The sequence below is a fragment of the Ovis aries genome, chromosome 1 (assembly GCF_016772045.2).
Source record: "Ovis aries strain OAR_USU_Benz2616 breed Rambouillet chromosome 1, ARS-UI_Ramb_v3.0, whole genome shotgun sequence".
In the NCBI taxonomy this organism is placed as follows: domain Eukaryota; kingdom Metazoa; phylum Chordata; class Mammalia; order Artiodactyla; family Bovidae; genus Ovis; species Ovis aries.
This window is the reverse complement of record NC_056054.1, coordinates 190,505,229-190,521,982: the sequence shown is the minus strand read 5'-3', so window position 1 is coordinate 190,521,982 and position 16,754 is coordinate 190,505,229. Positions and strand designations below refer to the sequence as shown.

General features: G+C 43.7%; 1 protein-coding gene across 7 annotated transcripts in view; it reads left to right on the top strand.

The window, feature by feature from the left end:
* Positions 1-393: 393 nt before the first annotated feature.
* The window catches only part of SLC12A8 (solute carrier family 12 member 8), a 151,174-nt gene continuing 134,813 nt past the window's right edge, over positions 394-16,754 (top strand). For 3 of the 7 annotated variants that reach the window (XM_060418875.1, XM_042232558.2, XM_060418874.1), the window contains exons 1-2: positions 11,039-11,239; positions 11,630-11,726. In XM_060418875.1, the coding sequence (XP_060274858.1) occupies positions 11,676-11,726 (51 nt within the window). In that variant the 5' untranslated portion in view covers positions 11,039-11,239; positions 11,630-11,675. The other 4 variants (XM_042232578.1, XM_042232562.2, XM_042232567.2 and 1 more) reach the window with 4 other exon arrangements.

Genomic DNA, 16,754 nt, shown 5'->3' with positions numbered 1-16,754 from the left:
TTTATTATTGTAGCAAAGCATTTCAGTAGAAAGAATTTTGCAACAATATGGGGGAAATTTTTCATTGTTGGATTTGAATTATACTGGATTTTATCTGTGTAGTCTTACTTGTCTTTATTTTAATGCTGTCTGGAAGGGAACTTGGTATCCAAATAAAGCAGGTAACCTCATTTTACTTCAAGGGCATACTGTGTAGTGCTGAATTTAATCTGGAAATCTGATGACTTTGAAAAGAAAAACAAGTTTATAAAAATTGTACAGAAGAAATTAAATGTGTAATGGAAATCCTGATGGTGGAGCACGTTGAATTTTCTGATATATAGTGTTATTTTCCTGGGATCCCCTATGCCTTCTTTGTATTTCAACTAATAAAGGAAAAACCTTGTCACTGAAACTGGTAGGATAATAGGATATTCTGATTATACAGTATTACTTTTCCTATCCCATTTTCTGACCCTTTCTCAATCACTGTAAATTTTATTTTCTATTTCCTCTTGATAATTAAACATGTACATAATATAGACACTGTTGTATAGAACTGAATTGAATTTTGAGTTGCTGTGCTTAAATGGGTAAACAGGAATATGGATATTGAGAATTTATAAAATGCCAGAACAAGTTTATTGGCGAAAGAGGGGCATCATATATGTCCTGGAAAGTAATAGTTGATGTTTCTTCAGCCCTCTGGGAAATCATTGTGAAAGAACTACAAACTCAGTATCTGACACCAGTGGGTCTTTCTTTCCCCACTTCCCCTCCAAACATATGAGCATTAAATTTCAAAGTCTACTCAGGTGAAAATTGCTTTGCAATGAAACTTATCACATTGAAATTTTCACTGTTAAAAGATGTTTGTGATATTTTTAAATACAAACTTTTACATCAGTGGTCAGCAGCTTGGCAATTGAAATTCGGTAAGTCAGTATATTTTAAAATACATTTTACCCTCCAGAAAGAATTGTTTTTAAACAATTGGGAGGATTTTTGTTGTTGTTTAAATGTATTTTTTATTGTCATTGTAAAAATAAAATTTTGCTTGACCCCATATTATGCCATGAATAAATTGCTGAGCCTTCATAATATAGTGAAAGGTTGTTTCATGCATAATCATGGAACAGAGAAATGTTCTTTAAACTGACCTATTCATTAAGAGGTTTAATGAGTTTCAAAGCTTCTTGACATTATTGTCATGTAGTAAACCTTGCCATTTGGAGTTTATAATACCATTTTATGTATTGTGATACTAAAGGAAATTGTTTTTGTTTTATTTTTAATTGAATTATTAGAATAATTTATATTTGCAAATTCTGCATTTAAAATGTGGACACTGGCTGTTTGAAAAATAAAATACAGAATACAGTTTTATGAATAATTTCCTAGCTGAATTTTTCACAATATTCTGATTCAAGTAACTTAGTGATAAATGTTTTAAAATTGGTAAGGTTAATATTAAAAAGAGGAAAAGAATGTCTGTATAGAACAGTTTGTTAACACAAATTGGGTAATAAGAGGGCCTTTACTGTAGCTTTGTGTAGAACGTTATCAGGCAGTTCTAAAATGCAGGAGTCAGGTATTAACGTTAGTCACCAGCGTTTTCGACTTGAAATAAGTTTAATATAGAGCTAAGACTAGGAGTGTAAGAATGTATGATTTTTTCTTTATAGATAAGATTCAATTCTCATCATACATGGCTTCCCCCACCCCCACCCCCGTTTGTGGAAATTTGTTTTCATCCATTTATCTCCTTGCCAGTATTCCCTCCCTGTTTTGTGACCAGTGGGACACATTGTAAGAAAGCTGTCTGAAGCTCGGAGTGCAGTCTGGGTCCTTGGGACAAATAGAAACTAACTGGCTTTTGCAAAGATTAATCCTAAGACTGTGATGAGTTTATTAGCATGGTGCTTTAACCAGTTATACATAATACCACTGATAATCTACTAACCCTTGCTTAGATCACACTTTTTCTTGAATGATGATGAGCTATGGTAGGGAGAGGGCCAGTGAGATACATATCAAATATACATGATAGTTCTCCCACCTTCTGAAGATGGCAGGAAAAATTGAAGTCACTTGACTTAATGTATGTTTGTTATTGAATCTTACTTGAAAATTTATCAGACACAAAGGAGTATGAAGATGTTGATGGCTGCATGTTTGGATGGAAGTTAGAAATTCTTTTCAGAGTGCTGGCAATTTTTCCCCACTTTGATGAAACTGGTATGTTGTTGGAATAAATTATTTTCATTTGATGGATAAAGAGTCAATGGAGCAGAAGTTTTAAGTGAACTAAAGGTAAATTTAGAGTCTCATTACTTTAGTTCTTTTGTCATGTTTAAATGTTTAGGACATTTCTAGTAAAAGCATTTTACAAACACACTCATGCAGATGTGTAGCCATGTGAATAAGAGCTGGAATGTGAAATGTGTTACTGTAAATGAGTGACATTTTCAAAGGGGTTTTTCCAAACTACTGGAAAAATGCAAGTTTAGAAAGGGACTTGAATTGTGAAATAGAGAACATTTGAGGCTTTGCATATTTATCCATAGGAACTTTTAAAGTTGTTGCTTTCTTAATTTTTTCTAGCTTATACCATTCTTAATAAGATTCTGAAGCCATGATGCTTGTGTCAAGGTGATGAAAGGGGCCAAACAGTGTATATTATCTGTGATAGTAACTATTTTGTTGATTTGAATTCTTACTTGTGAGGGTATAGTATTCAGCATTGATCACCCACTTAGTAACAGGCATTGTGCTAGATGGAAATAGGTGGTTGAAGCTACTAGTATCTTTATATGAACAGCTGAAAGGTGTCAACTGCAGGATGGTATCAATTTCAGGATGCAGGGTTGTACTTAAGATTATTAAAGCAAATATTCAGTGTTAGGATGTGTTGGGTAATTTATATGTCATTTCTCAATGAATGAGTAAGTAGTAGTATTTTAGGATAGTTTTCTAGAGAGTTTTAGTAAGTTGGTTCCAGAAGATAGAAATATACAGATAATATACAGTGGAACTAAGAAACCATTGTTTAAAATCATCCCCTAATTAAAATATCAAGTAGGATTGAATAGGATTATGGATAGGATTCAAACCTGGGCTGTGGAAATGAGACAGTAGGCTTTATTCAGAAGGAACTGACCTATTTCAAAAAAAGGAAGATGAATACTCTGTTGGGATTCACCAACCTGAGGATGAAAATGGAGGAGAGAATCGCCTCTGTCACTGGGGGTTTGGAAATGGATGTTGGAGGATGCTTTCCTGGCAGTAGGCAGGCCAGTGCCTTTAGTCATTCTGTCAGTCTCCACAGAGCGGTATTAATATTTAAGTACTAGAAATAACACCCAACTGGCCGTTACTCCCAGACTACTCTTACGGTGCTCTTCATGTCAGATAACTTTCACTAGCGCCTGATCATCATCTTTTCCTTAGCTGTTTCCTTCAGTGTGTTTGGGTCACTGTAAAGTTTATCTTTAAACCTCCAATATGGTACTTTTCCTTTTCCTTTGTGGGAACTGCAGCACTATAATGTAACTTTTTTCCATGGCAGTGATGAAAGTTGAGTGATTGCTGGAGCACAAAAGTAAATGTTAGGAAGAGGACACAACTGAGTAAATGTGTTGGGAACACCTCAGGACTCCGCAGGAGGCTTTGGCTGAGAGTTGTCCTGGCAGCTTGTGGAGCTGGCCCTCAGGATCTGGGGGCAGGTGATGGCACGCCAGGACGGCATCACCGGTGCTGCACGGGACAGCTTTAAGTAAGCTGTGTGGTACTTTGCTGATTATAATTGTGAGACAGCAGGGGTACAGTTTGGTACTCTTCAGATAAGGAGCAGTGAAATAATCAAGGAATTTAGACCTTCCAAATTCTGGCTCTAGCTGGATTTATCTGTGTAACATTGTCCAAGTTGCTTACCTTTCCTGAGTGTTTTCTTCATCTGTAAGAGGGGCATAATAATCCCCATGAGAGTTGCTGTGACAAGTCATTTGAGATAATTTGTAAACTATAAAAGCACAAATCGATACTCTCTAGTTTAGATTTTAGAACACAAAGGCAAGATGGAGCAGAGTTGGACAGATGTTGCAAGCTTAATTTTGTGCAAAGCAGCACATGGAATAAATTCCTGACTTGCTGACTATATCTTTCAAAAGATTAAAGTAGTTATGAGAGGATCTACCTGTCTGGATTTAATTGACCAGCAAAGAATAACTACTTAGTGAGGTGGAAGTGACAAAAATTTTGTGGAGTTGTGATTTCATTATCTGAGACCCTGGAAAGGATGGAACATTTGTGTTGCTGTGAGTGAAAACAAAATCAGTAGACTTTCAGGGGAAAATCATCCTACAAAAGCAAGAATATATTAAACTTTTGAATCCTAAGCTATTGGTTAATCATGAGCAGGGTCCTGGCTGCCCTTGAGGCCAAATCAGAGTCATGGACAAGAAGATTGGAGGAGCACAGCCAGCCTCACCAGTTGGGAGGGAGTGATGTGTATGATGTGGGAGGCCTGCCCAGTCACCTTTTTATCTTTCTTTCTCCATTTCTGTTTATTTTCTTCCTCCTAAATGGCTGTATGTATGGGCCATAACAGGTATATATCAGTCAGAAACAGCTAGGCAGTGTGCAGTGCCTGGCTTTTCATACGTTAGGTTTATTTATCATACATGTTTTTTAGTATTACTATTTCCAGAGAATTCAAAACTAATTGTTCATCAGGAAAAGACTGCCTAGGTTAGTTTGTAGGCTCCTTGAAGGTATTCTGTTCACAGAATATAGATCCATGTCTCACACAAGCAGATACCAGTGAATGAATGAACAATGTTATGGGATAAAAGAGGCATTAGCAGTGAAGGTACTAGAAGTGGTGGTGGACATTAGATGGCATTAAGATGATGCTACGATCAGGGAGCTTGGAAATGCCAGATTCCGCATTCAACCACAAACTTACAAGATCCCCAAAAGAAATCCACACAAGGACCAATGGCTGGTAGGATACCAGCTATCTTAAGTGCTAGACCCGTTTCCCATACCCTCATGCAGAAATGGGCCAGACAGTGTCACCAGGACCACAGGCCCCTAGAGCGTTTCCTTCCCCTTGGCGCATCTCAATATGTGAGAAGAGTGAGGAACAGTACAGCCAGGGCTTGATCAGTGAACAAGTAGGTCCCATCCCTTTCCTTACCCCAGTTGCAAAAGAACAAAGAACCGTGTCTACGTGTGTGCCCAGTTAGTGGAAAATGACCTTACTCACTGCTGGGTGTGGCCCAGTAAATGTTCTGTGATCTGATCGGTCAGATTGGCAACTCATGGAGGCAGGGCTTGTGAATATTTTTCAAATCCTTTTGAACCCCACCTCTCTCATTACCACAGCCCAAGCTAACCTCAGTTCTTGCCCAGGCTGCAAGTTTCTGCGCAAGGAGTCTTGATAGCCTCCAGTATTTTCTCCAGATGAGAATCATGGACAAGACCTTCAGAAGTGTCTCAGTTGCTACTTGAATAAACACTAAGCTCTTATCTTGACCCTTATGTTTATCTGCAGCCCGTAGTCCCCACCTCCCCCACCGCGAGCCTCTCATCCTCTGCTCTTTCACTACTGAGCTGCTTCCGGTCTCTCATATTTGGTTATGACCCTTTCCACCACTGGCATGGTTTTCTCTATTAATCTCCCCTCCACAATTTCAGCTACAGCATCACTTTCTCCGAAAATCTTATCCTGCTCTCCGTGATCACGTCACACCCACCCTCCCCTCTGTGCCACCCGCAGTCTTGGACCACCCTGTACTGTTCTGTTCTAGCATAGGAAAGAACTGGCGTTGGCTGTTCGTGATGATTTTCTTATTAGTGTGGGAATTTGATTTTCTGCCTATCGAGAGCCATCTTGCGCCCCATTGTGTATCTGCATTGGGCACAGTGGTGATCAATAGATGTCTAGAGAGTATGGTTGAAAGAGGGCATTCAGGCACCATGAGTTACACCTGAGGATGCCAAGAGAGATTGCAGGTGGCGTAGAAGCACTGCCAGAGAGTTTGAGGCTGTATGGGTAGCAGCTGTGGGACCAGAAAACTGGTCATGTGAATTTCAAAATGGGAGGAAAGAGCGGATTTTGAAAGCAACAGATAGCGGAGTTGGATTTCAATCTCCGGCAACTTCTAGAATGTTTGCAAAAACTGTTGTCAGATAGGCTTTCCAGGTCTTATCATTAACTCTGTTAAAAGTGAGGACACCGAGGCTCAGACACATTGAAGACTTTGGGTAAAGTTACACAGCGGAAAGGAAGGTCTGGGACTCAAATTCAGACCTAATTTTTGTCACCTAGACTGTTGAAGGTCTGTGATGGGTCTCATATGATATTTGAACCAAGGCTGAGTGCTAATTGCACTGTTGTCACGTTTCAGTAAGACTGCCACCATCGTCCATGAAATAAACTGGACCCTGTTCATTAGGCTTCTCTGTGCATCCCATGTTTTCTCACAGCCCCAGCAGGTCCTGGCTCACGGCAGAGGCCAGATGGCTGAGGGAGAATGCCTCTCTCCTGACTGAGGGCAAACCCCCAGAGTCAACAAATAGCTTAGATCCTGGAGGAGAAACCTGCTCAACAGGAGCTGGGGACACCTGACGGTAGGACAGTGGCGGCCCCTCCCTCTCCACTCACCCTGGCCCGGGAGCAGAGCAGGGTGAGTCTCCTGGAGCCCCGTCCCCTCCTCTGGGACTGCAGGGCACTCGGGCTGTGTGCGGTGCTGGTGCTCCTCTCAGGCTTGCCGCTCTTGGTTCACCCCCTTCCAACTCCTAGTAACATATGATAGCCCTTCTGACAGACGTTTTTTGTCTCTTGGAAAAGCATTTTAAAATCCAGGAAGAAGGAAAACTTTTTCTGCTTCATCTCTTCACCTGGATTAGAGAAGCTGTGTATAGGAGAGGGTCTGGTATTGGAACCAAACCAAGTTTAGGTTCAAATTCTGACTCCCCTCAGAGCCAGCAAACAAAAGTTTGCTGAATGTGTGCAGAGTATCTATGACTTTTTAAGACAGGTATGTTGTTGCAGGAGGTGCATCATGTCCAACTAAAAAGAAAAAATAGACATATTTTATATTTGTATATTTACAAATATATTTGTTTTACTTGTGTTCTCTGCACTCAGATATATTTCACGCTTTCCCCTTGTCCTTGAAGATTATAACTGGAGTAAGATACTATTGTGGACAGGATGTATGCTCTGATATTTTAGAGAAGGGAGAAACAAAAACCCCAAAATGACTGAGCTAGAAATTCCATAGTTTACAACTTGGCTGTCACTTAGAATCACCTGAGAAGTTTAAAGAAAATGCTGGTGCCAAGGCCCCACCCCAGCCGTATTGTCTGAAACTATACCCAAGTGATTACAAAATGCAGACCTGGGGGAGAGAGAACCACCAGACTAGCAGATCCACTATTTGTGGCCCTTCTGATGCTGGTTCTAGGGCACAGGCTGTGAGATATGTTTTTGTAATTATTCTACATATTTACATTTTGATTTAATGTTTTCAACTTGTTTTCACATTTCTATTTTGGCTGACTTTGTCGAAGCTCTGATCCCTCCCCAGGGTTCAGACTTTCTGATAAATGAGATCATTTTTCAAGACATGGTCTCTTCTCCAGCTTTTACACAGAAGGCAATTCCCAGCACTGACCACTGGAAAGGAATGAGATGAAGGATCTTCTGTCCGCAGCTGACCAGGGTAAGACCCATAGAGCAACAGCCTCGCTATTGTGGGCTTCAACTCTAGCTGGAGTGGTTCCCAAATAGAAAAAAAAGGTGAGTTTAAGAACATTTCTTAAATGTGAGTTCAAGAGGTGAGTTTAAAAGGTGAGTTTAAGAACATTTAAGAATAATATTTTTTAATATAACAGTACTGCAACAAGGGTAAATTCAAACAATTTGAGATGAATAAAAATACTGTGAAAGGAAATGAAATATTTTTTTATCTTGGTTAGATGTATTTGCTATCTGTTGCTGAATAAAAAATTACCCCCAAATTTAGCGGCTTAAAACAATAATAATTCACTATCTATCATGGATTCTGTGGTCAGGAATTCAGACAGAGCTCAGCAAGGGCAGCTTATCTCTGCAGCGTCTGGAACCTCAGCTGGAAGGATCTAAGGCAGGGAACATGAATCATCATCTGAAGGCTTCTTTCACTCACATGTCTGGCAGTTGATGCTGGCTATTGGTAGGAACATGTGGCCTCCCCGTGTGGCCTGGGCTTCCTCACAACATGGTGGCTGAGTTCCAAGGGTGAGTGCTCTGAGAGCAAGGAAGCCAGATGGACTCCCTACTGCCTTCATGACCTCACCTAGGAAGTCAAGCAGTGTGATTTCTTTCACTGCTATTGGTTGAGGCACTTACAAAGGTCCATTTGGCTCAAGGGGAGGGGACATAGATTCCCATCTCTTTTTGAAGGAATGTCCATGTTATATTTCAAGAAGAGCATATGGGATGGAATATGTTAATGCAGTTATCTTTGGAAAATGCAATCTGCCCCATATTGTCTTTTTAATTTTCTTACTCATTTTTTCAGATTCCAAAACTAACGTGCTCATTGTAAGAAAAAAATTCAATAAAAATCCAAAATTTGTGCACCAAACTTAGATTTCCTCTCCCACTTTACTACCTCAACCCCCCTCTCTAGAGATAACCACTGTTAACAAATGGATGTGTATTTTCCATACAAACTATACACATATATGCACTGCTTTAAAAAAAAAAACAAACCACGTTATTCTACAACTTGCTATTTTTACTCGTTATTATGTGATGATCAAAGTTCTATATTAGTACATATAAAAACACCTAGTTGTTTCTAATGCTGGCTATCATAGTACGGCTATACCATAACTTATTTAATCAGTCTTCTAATAGTGGTCAGTTAGAATGTTAAATTTTAAAAACTATTACAAAGAATAATACAGTGAACATCTTTGTACTAGGTCATATAGGGTAGTATCTTAAAAATGGAATTGTTCTGTTCAGAGGTTATGCAGGATACTATTTTTCAATACAGTAAGAGTATTACTATGTTTTTTACAGTTATATCATTTTAAATCTACATTAAGCAGGATACACTTTTTAAAATTTGCAAATGGACAGGTTTCTCTAGCCTTAACATGAAGAAAAAGGACAAACATTTGTTCTTAGGTATAGATGATGCTCGTAAGTTTTAAAGGAAACTTTTCATTTGTTTAGAAAATGATGAATGACAGGAAGTAGGTGGTTATGAACAGAGGGGTGGATTATGGTTTTAGCTCAGGCTAACATGGAATTGAATGTGGATTCTTCAAAGTTCACATTGACACTTTGAGAGAGGCTCATCAGAAGGTGACAGCAAACAGGAAACCAGCTTGAGGCAAAAAACCAAAGTGTCATGTGTGACCCCAAAGTAAATAAAGATGGCACTACTCTCTGTACAGATGTTTGTACAAACATGAGATTCCAATAATATGCCCACCCAGCCATCCATTGCTCACAGGTGGCTAATCTGTGATTCATCCTGGGGTTCTTTCCTCTTACAGAGACGCATTGTTACAAACTTCTTTACTGGGAAAGAAGTTCTGACACATGCCACAACTTTGAGGACATGATGCTAAGTGAAAAGTCAGACATAAAAAGGACAAATGTCATCTAATTTCACTTATATGAGAAGGGTTGGAGAAGCAAATTTATAGAGCCAGAAAATAGATTAGAGGTTACCACTTGCTCGGACAAGAGGGCTGTGGGGAGTTACTGCTGAAGGGTACAGAGTCTCAGTTTGGGGGTGATGAAGTTTTGGAAGTAGTTCAAGCTGCACCACGTGGTGAATGGTATTAATGCCACTGAACTATACCCTTAAAAATAGTTTAAATGGTACATTTTATATTATTTATATATATTTCCACATCAAAACCCACACACAAAAAATCCCCAAAAACCCTTTGCTGGAGCAGAGGTTGGGGCTCCGTCAGTGTTCCCATGGCTTTGCCTTCCCTTTTGTTTTTAAAAGAACAACCTCTATTTTTAGGGATTTTCACACAAAGGCTCCTGTGGGCGTGGGAAGTACTCCCAGCTGCCCTCCTGTTTCTCAGAAGCCCACAAGGAGGCCTAGCAAGTTATTTCAGGCTTAGGAAATATGCCGGATTGGAAAGAGAGATAATTTAATCTCTCTGCATGTTGATAACTTTTTTTTTTTTTCCTGCAAGCTGGGGTCCTAGAAACCTTACCTCATCCCTAATCCCTTCAAGCCGAGTCTGGGAATTCCTGAAGGTGGCGAAGGTAATTCCTTCCCACACCTCAGCATGCCCGAAGGCACTTTCTTGGCGAAAGAATTCCACTTCCGGCAAGGCTAAGGGTCCCCCGGGTCGCGTGGCCGCTGCACACTGGGGTCCCTGTAGCGCAGTCTTAGTCTCTTGCCCCAGTGTTTCTGCTCCCCAGCCTCTCATTCCTGCGTTCAGCAGTGTCAGAGAGAGCAGGTGCAGAGTAGGCTCGCGTTCTGTCACCCTAATCCGAGGGTCGTGCACCTCGGCGGGGTGCGGTGAACGAGCTACCCAGAGCGGTGGCTAGTCAAGTCTGCGAGTTTGCAGACTCTTCCTCCCCTTGTCCACTCCCGCACCCCCGCGCAGTCCCTTCCCACCCCTGTTAAGATTGCTGTTCCTTTCTCCCGGGAGCTCTCCCGGGCGGCCGACGGTGCGCGGGCACCACCCTTGGGGAGGGGAAGTGCCCGCAGCCCGTCTCTCTCAACCTGGATCCGAGAGTCGTGGCCGCGGTGCCCGAGCTCGGGCCAGACGCCTCGTCAGCGGGACAGCTGGGACCCGTGCCGCGCGCACCTGGTCAGCCACGTGGCGGCGGGGCGGGGCCTGGGCGGGGCGGGCCCAGCTCTAGGAGCCGGCGTCCCGGGAACAGGTGAGGGCGGACGCCGAGCGGCTGGTGGGTGGGGAGAGCGCAGGGTGGTCTTGGGCGGCTCCTCTTTCCCGGGAACTCTGTCTGTAAGCCGGAGCCCAGCTTGGGTCACCTTTGCCCTCTGCGCAGGTAGACCCCCTTCCTGTCTGCAGCTGGGACCCGAGCCATCCTCCGGGCCCAGGGCTTCCTGAGAACTTGGTTCGAGAGGGGCGGAGACTGGAATGGGGGTGTACGCTGCGCCGTAGGGGTTCGCGTAAGTAGGGTTGCTGGAGGGACGCGAGTTCAGCGTTGACCGAAACCCTAGGGGTCTGTGCTCTGTCTCCGGAGCCGGTCTCGGTAAGTCTCCGGTCCTTTGACCACCTGCAGCCAGTTCTAGTGGATCGATGGTGTCCTGGCCCTGGACAGAGGGGTTCACAAGGAAGGAGAGGAGTGTAAAACTGTGTTCTCAGGGGCTGGGCAGCTATGCTCCGACCCCTGTGTTGAAGGAGCTCAGGGCAAAAAAGAGCTGGGGGCAGCTGTGTTTAAAAGAACAGCAACATTTGAGCAGAGGGAGTCTGTGAAGGATGAGTGGGATCAAATATTTGGGTACCAAACAGGGAAGGAGATGTTTCCAGATGAGGCAAGACAAAGTTCCTTCCTCAGCCAGGGCCTGGTATAGGAAGGATGGGCAATAAGGATCCAGGGAAAGAGGAGCCAGACTGACCTGGAACACTGTTTACTTTCCAGAGGGGTCTCCCCACCCAGACCACCAGGACCCCCCATTTCCAGAAGAATGGCCCAGATGTCTCAAGTACAGGAAATCTTCCACGAGGCAGCCCAGCAGGTAGGCCTGGGTGGTGTGGGGGTCTGTGAGAAAAGGTCACCAGGCAAGATGCTGAATTGAAACGTTACCGTGGACTATTTTAAAAGTAATGATCTCAGACATTTATTTTGGTATTCCAACTTAATCAAGAAAATGTTACAGCCAACTCCTAGCCATCTGTGTGCAAAAAATATTCTTTGGTATCTAGCAGATTCCAAATCCTGGACACTCCTCCTCCTACCCAGCCCCACCCATGGAGGTTTTCCATGAACAGAATGAGGACTGAGATAATACAAACTCCTTTTAATATTGAATCAAACCAGTGTAAGAAGGTAAATTCGTTTCTGAAAAAGTCATACTGTATATACTGAAGTCAAATAGATTCCTGGATTCCCTGATATCTGCAGGTTTTTCTTTTTCTTTCTTTATCATCTCCCTGTTGATCATTACAGGAAGTATTCAGTGTAGGCATGGAATTAAAGTGACCCTCCCCTAAAACACAAACCAACCATGCTTAGGCATTTATCAAGAAGCTACTTGCACCAGGGTCTTTGCTGTATGATGGTCACTCAGCTGTGAAGTTTTCAGTCTCTTGGATATCTCTTGTCTTCATAGAGAGGGGTAAAGGGGTTTTCTGGCATTATAAGCGGGAAAATGAGCCCCCCAAAGGGAGAGAGAATCAACTCATGGCCTCACACAGTAGCAAGAGATTAGGGTCTAAAGCCAGGGAGTCCTGAGCCAAAGGGCAGAGGCTGGAGAGGCAGATGGGATTCAGGATTGGTGGGGGAATCCAAGCTGGCTAGTTACCCCTCTTCATGTGCATGGGTATATATGAAAAATGCAGCGTGGTGGCTGGCAGCTGGCGAGTGCTCAGCAAAAGGTACTGCTCCCCTTCCCCCTGACAGGCCCAGAACTGTATCCTGCATTCTCTACTGAGCTCCTTACACCCAGCCCCCCAAATATTCAAGCTATTTAGAAAAAATGAGTGACTGGAGACCCAGAATAGCTCCTCAGAGAGATTTCAGAACTCTTGCCCAGAGGTCTTTGCCCCTAGGTGAAAGAGCCAGTACCATATTTTTAATGTGGTTGAGTACCCTTATAGAAAGCTTGACTTATTTATTTTATTTAAGAATGTATTTAGCTCGACCAGTCTCTCGTCATATTTGCCATGCATTTTATTTGTGTTTGCAAGACTGTACATGAGTGTTTATGCACCTAGTATATGTTCATGGTCTGCTTCCTAAATAATGGGTACTGTGTTAACCTTGAAAACGTACCCAGATGGAAAACGTGAAGCCCTTGTTTCCAGGGATTCCAAAAGGAGAGCATTTGGTTCATTGCTATGAGAGGGATCCATTAAGGCTCAGCTGTGATCCTCTCTCTCTTGTTTAAAACCTTCAGTGGCTCTCCTATCCACCACTCAAGAATTCAAACTCCTTAGCCTAGGTCCTGCACAGTCTGACCCAGTCTGAGTTTCAAACTGGCTCCCCTGCATCTTACTCTTTGTACCCCACCTTCCAGACAAAGGTCCATTCCCTAGGTCCTGTGCTTGTATCTTTCCCCTTGCTGGTCTTTGCTAATACTTCTCACTCAGCTGATTTGTCTCTGAACTCTCCAAGTATCTAAGGCTATGCCTGGCATTTAAGTAGTCAGTAAATGTTAATTGACTAACCAAATGAACAAGTAACAGATGACCACAGTGCAAGCTAAATTTCCATGAGTGCCCTAAGAGAGAGTTGATTTTTATTAAAAAAAAATTTTTGTGATTAATTAAAGCCACAACCACGTGGCACGTGGGATCTTAGTTCCCTGGACAGGGATTGAACCCCTGCCCCCTGCAGTGGAAGCACAGAGTCTTAACTGCTGGGCCAACAGGGAGGTCTCAAGTGTTGATTTTTAAAATGATGGATGTAAATGCCTATGTATCACCTTCCTCTCCATCTCCCTCAGTCTCTGAACGTAGAGGGATTAGACAGTGTTCAATGTCAAGGCCTTTGGTGTTCATTATCTAGACATCTTGGAAATCTCTCCCTGTGTCTTCCTTGCCCTGTCCTGTCCAAGGTATCATTTCTTAATTGAATTATTTCATACCTTCCTAACTTCCTTCTCCACATCTCCTCTAAAGCGATCCCTTTTTAAAGCCCAAGTCTGTGCAGTTGACTCCTCTGCTGAAAGCCTTTCCATGGCTCCCCGCTGCCTTCAGAACTCAGTGCCGACTCCTTACCTTGGCCCCCGCAGCCCCGCCCCCCCCGCCCTCACGGTGATCTGACTGGCTTCTCCTGCTCCCTCCCATAGCATGCTCTGTCAGCGCACTTGCTCTGCAGTTTTGAAGTGAGCTGTTTCTTTCCTGTCTTCCTTGCTGGTGGTGGTGGTTTAGTTATGAAGTCATGTCCGATTCTTGCGATCCCACGGACTGCAGCCTGCCAGGCTCCTCTGTCCATGGGATTCTCCAAGCAAGAATGCTGGAGAGGGTTGCCATTCCTGTCTTCCTTAAGGCTGTGAATTCCTGAAGTTCAGGGCGTTGTCTCATTCATTTTTGTGTCCTCAGTACTTGTCGTTAGTGCTCAGCATATGGAAGATGCTCAGTCAGTGCCAGTTCTACTTCACTCACCTGGCTAAGGATAGGGGGAGCTGTGATTTGCATTAGGTTTTGATGGGTCAGTGGTAAAGTTGGGGCACATATCCCAGGCTGAGAGGGTAAGAAAATGATAATAACTACCAACTTATTATATGCTGAACACTTAATGTGCATCATCTCTTTTAATCTTCACAACATTCTGAAGTAGATATAATAATTATTTTGGTTGACAGATGAAAAATGGAGGCACTTTGAACCTGGGCATGGTTGTTGCCAAGGTCTAGGCTTTAATCCTTTCTGCTTTATGCCTCCTGCCTCAATGGCCTGAGCGAAGCCTGTACGGGAACAGATAGCAGGCTGGACAGCTAACATGTTTGAAGTGGTTGACCTTCCAGAAGTGTCCCATGAAGCTTTTTCTCCCTTTACTCCAGGTTTGGGAGTTGGGAATTCTGCTAAGAGCTTTGAGGCCTGAAGAGCATGGGACCAAGAAGGCCATGCCCAGTGGGAAGACAGGCTGGGGGGTGTTACCCTAAACCCTTCCGTTCAGATCTGCTCTTCTCCTGGTCACTGTGTCATTTTGGAAGAGTGGGGATGCTTGCGAGCTAGGTGGAGGGGTTACTGAATGGATTCTTGGTTTGCTTTACTCATTTCGGGACCAGATTGGGTATGGGTGGGTGGGTGTGTGTTGGTCAAGCAGACTGGCTGAGAAGGGTCTGTAGATCTGAGGGTTGATGGTGCTGCCTGGTTCAAGTACTGATTCTAACACTTTGTAACTTTGGGAAAGTTACTTCACCTGGTTAAGCCTTTGTATCCTCCCATAAAATGACGACAATAATAGAACGCACCTTAGAGAATTATGAAGATTAACAGAGATACTTCATGTAAATGTTTAGTATAGCACTCAGTTCATAGGAGGCATTTTGTAAACATTGTCTAATAATAAAACCGAGATGGGGAGTATGTATTTGGTCCATGAGATAGTGATGTGACTGATCAGAGGGTTCAGTTGGCAAATGAATACATAACTCAGCACATCAAATTCAGGTAGAAGACCTAAGGTAGGAGTCCCAAATCCAGAATAATTTCCTTGGCCAAAACCAGAGACTGGGATAGTATCTGGGACACTCTGGATTATGTGGGATGGGCAGTCCATTGAGGATGATTTCTAGGCTTGGAGTGGTTTGGGAATGTGTGTGCGTGTGTACCTTGTGGAGGTACGAGTCATTTCAGCAACCTCTGTCCCCAGGCACTTCACTGATGTGCAGTGTGGTTTAAGGGTGGACTTGAATCTGGGAACCTGGGGTTCCCAATTCTGACTATGCCATCAGGCATGCCAGGCCCTTGGGCAAGTTACTCAAGGGCTTGCCCTCTGTTTCCACAACTGCAGGATGGGGTGAGTGTACCTGATTTTCAGGGTTCTTACGCCATCTGCAGAAGGGTCTGGCCCTGTGCCTGTCACGTGGTGCAGACTAAATACAGTGCCTGTCCAGTGATCGGATGAAGCAGATTTCACACAGAAACCCAGTCGAGTAGTCTGCTTGTGAGATGCAGGGCTGGAAAGCTAAGGAGAAGCTGGTGCCAGAGGGAGGTGAATGGAAAGCTAATGGCCTTTGACACCAGCCATGTCTGCATCAGTCACTGGACAGAGAGGAGTGTGACAGACGCAGTGGTCAGGAAGATGAAGCTGACAGGAGAAAGGAGTAGCCGGAGACAGGGAGAGACGGCAAGTGGACATCTGTGCAAGGTCTGGAGTCCAGCAGGATCCAGTGCTCTTAGTGTGGGAAATAGCGGGAAAAGTTGGCTCAGCTTAGCAGGCATTTATCGAGTGCCTGTTCTTGCCAGGATCTCCAGCGAGTGCTGCAGATACTAAAACAGAAGTCTCTTAATCATGATGGAATAAGGGATGCCTCCCACTAGTCTGGTGTGCTGTTTTCCTTCTCTCAGGATTGGACAGTCTCCAGAAAAACTTAAAGGGAAGCTGTGTCATGCTGTGGTCTGAGAATGGGTGACCAAAAGCCGCAGATTAGCTAGTGTGAGTAACTCATTCTCTTCCTTCTTTATCCAGCTGGAGACTTGGGATCCAGCAGGAGTGAGTCTGTGAGGACCCTGTTCTAGGAAGTCTGTGGGGTAATGGCCGGCCTGAGCTAATCACCTGTGAAAAAAGCCCGATGCAGACGCAAGGAGTAAGTTGCCCTTCAGAGCTATGGCATCTGACCCATGTGTGAGCCAGGGTGTGAGCTCTTCATGACGCTGCACCAGGACTTGGCGCCGCCAGACTCCCTGCCTCCCTTTCCCTTCCCTGGCCTCTCCTGTGCTTGCTCCCTGTTCTCGCCTCCTCGGTTCAGAGGCTCACTGAGGCTAGCTCAATGTGGTAAGAGTAAGAAAGAATATGATCCAGTTGTGGGACCAGCAAGAGGGGCAGAGAGAGGCGAACATGTTAAGAGACTGAGGCGTTACAAGTTATTGCAATG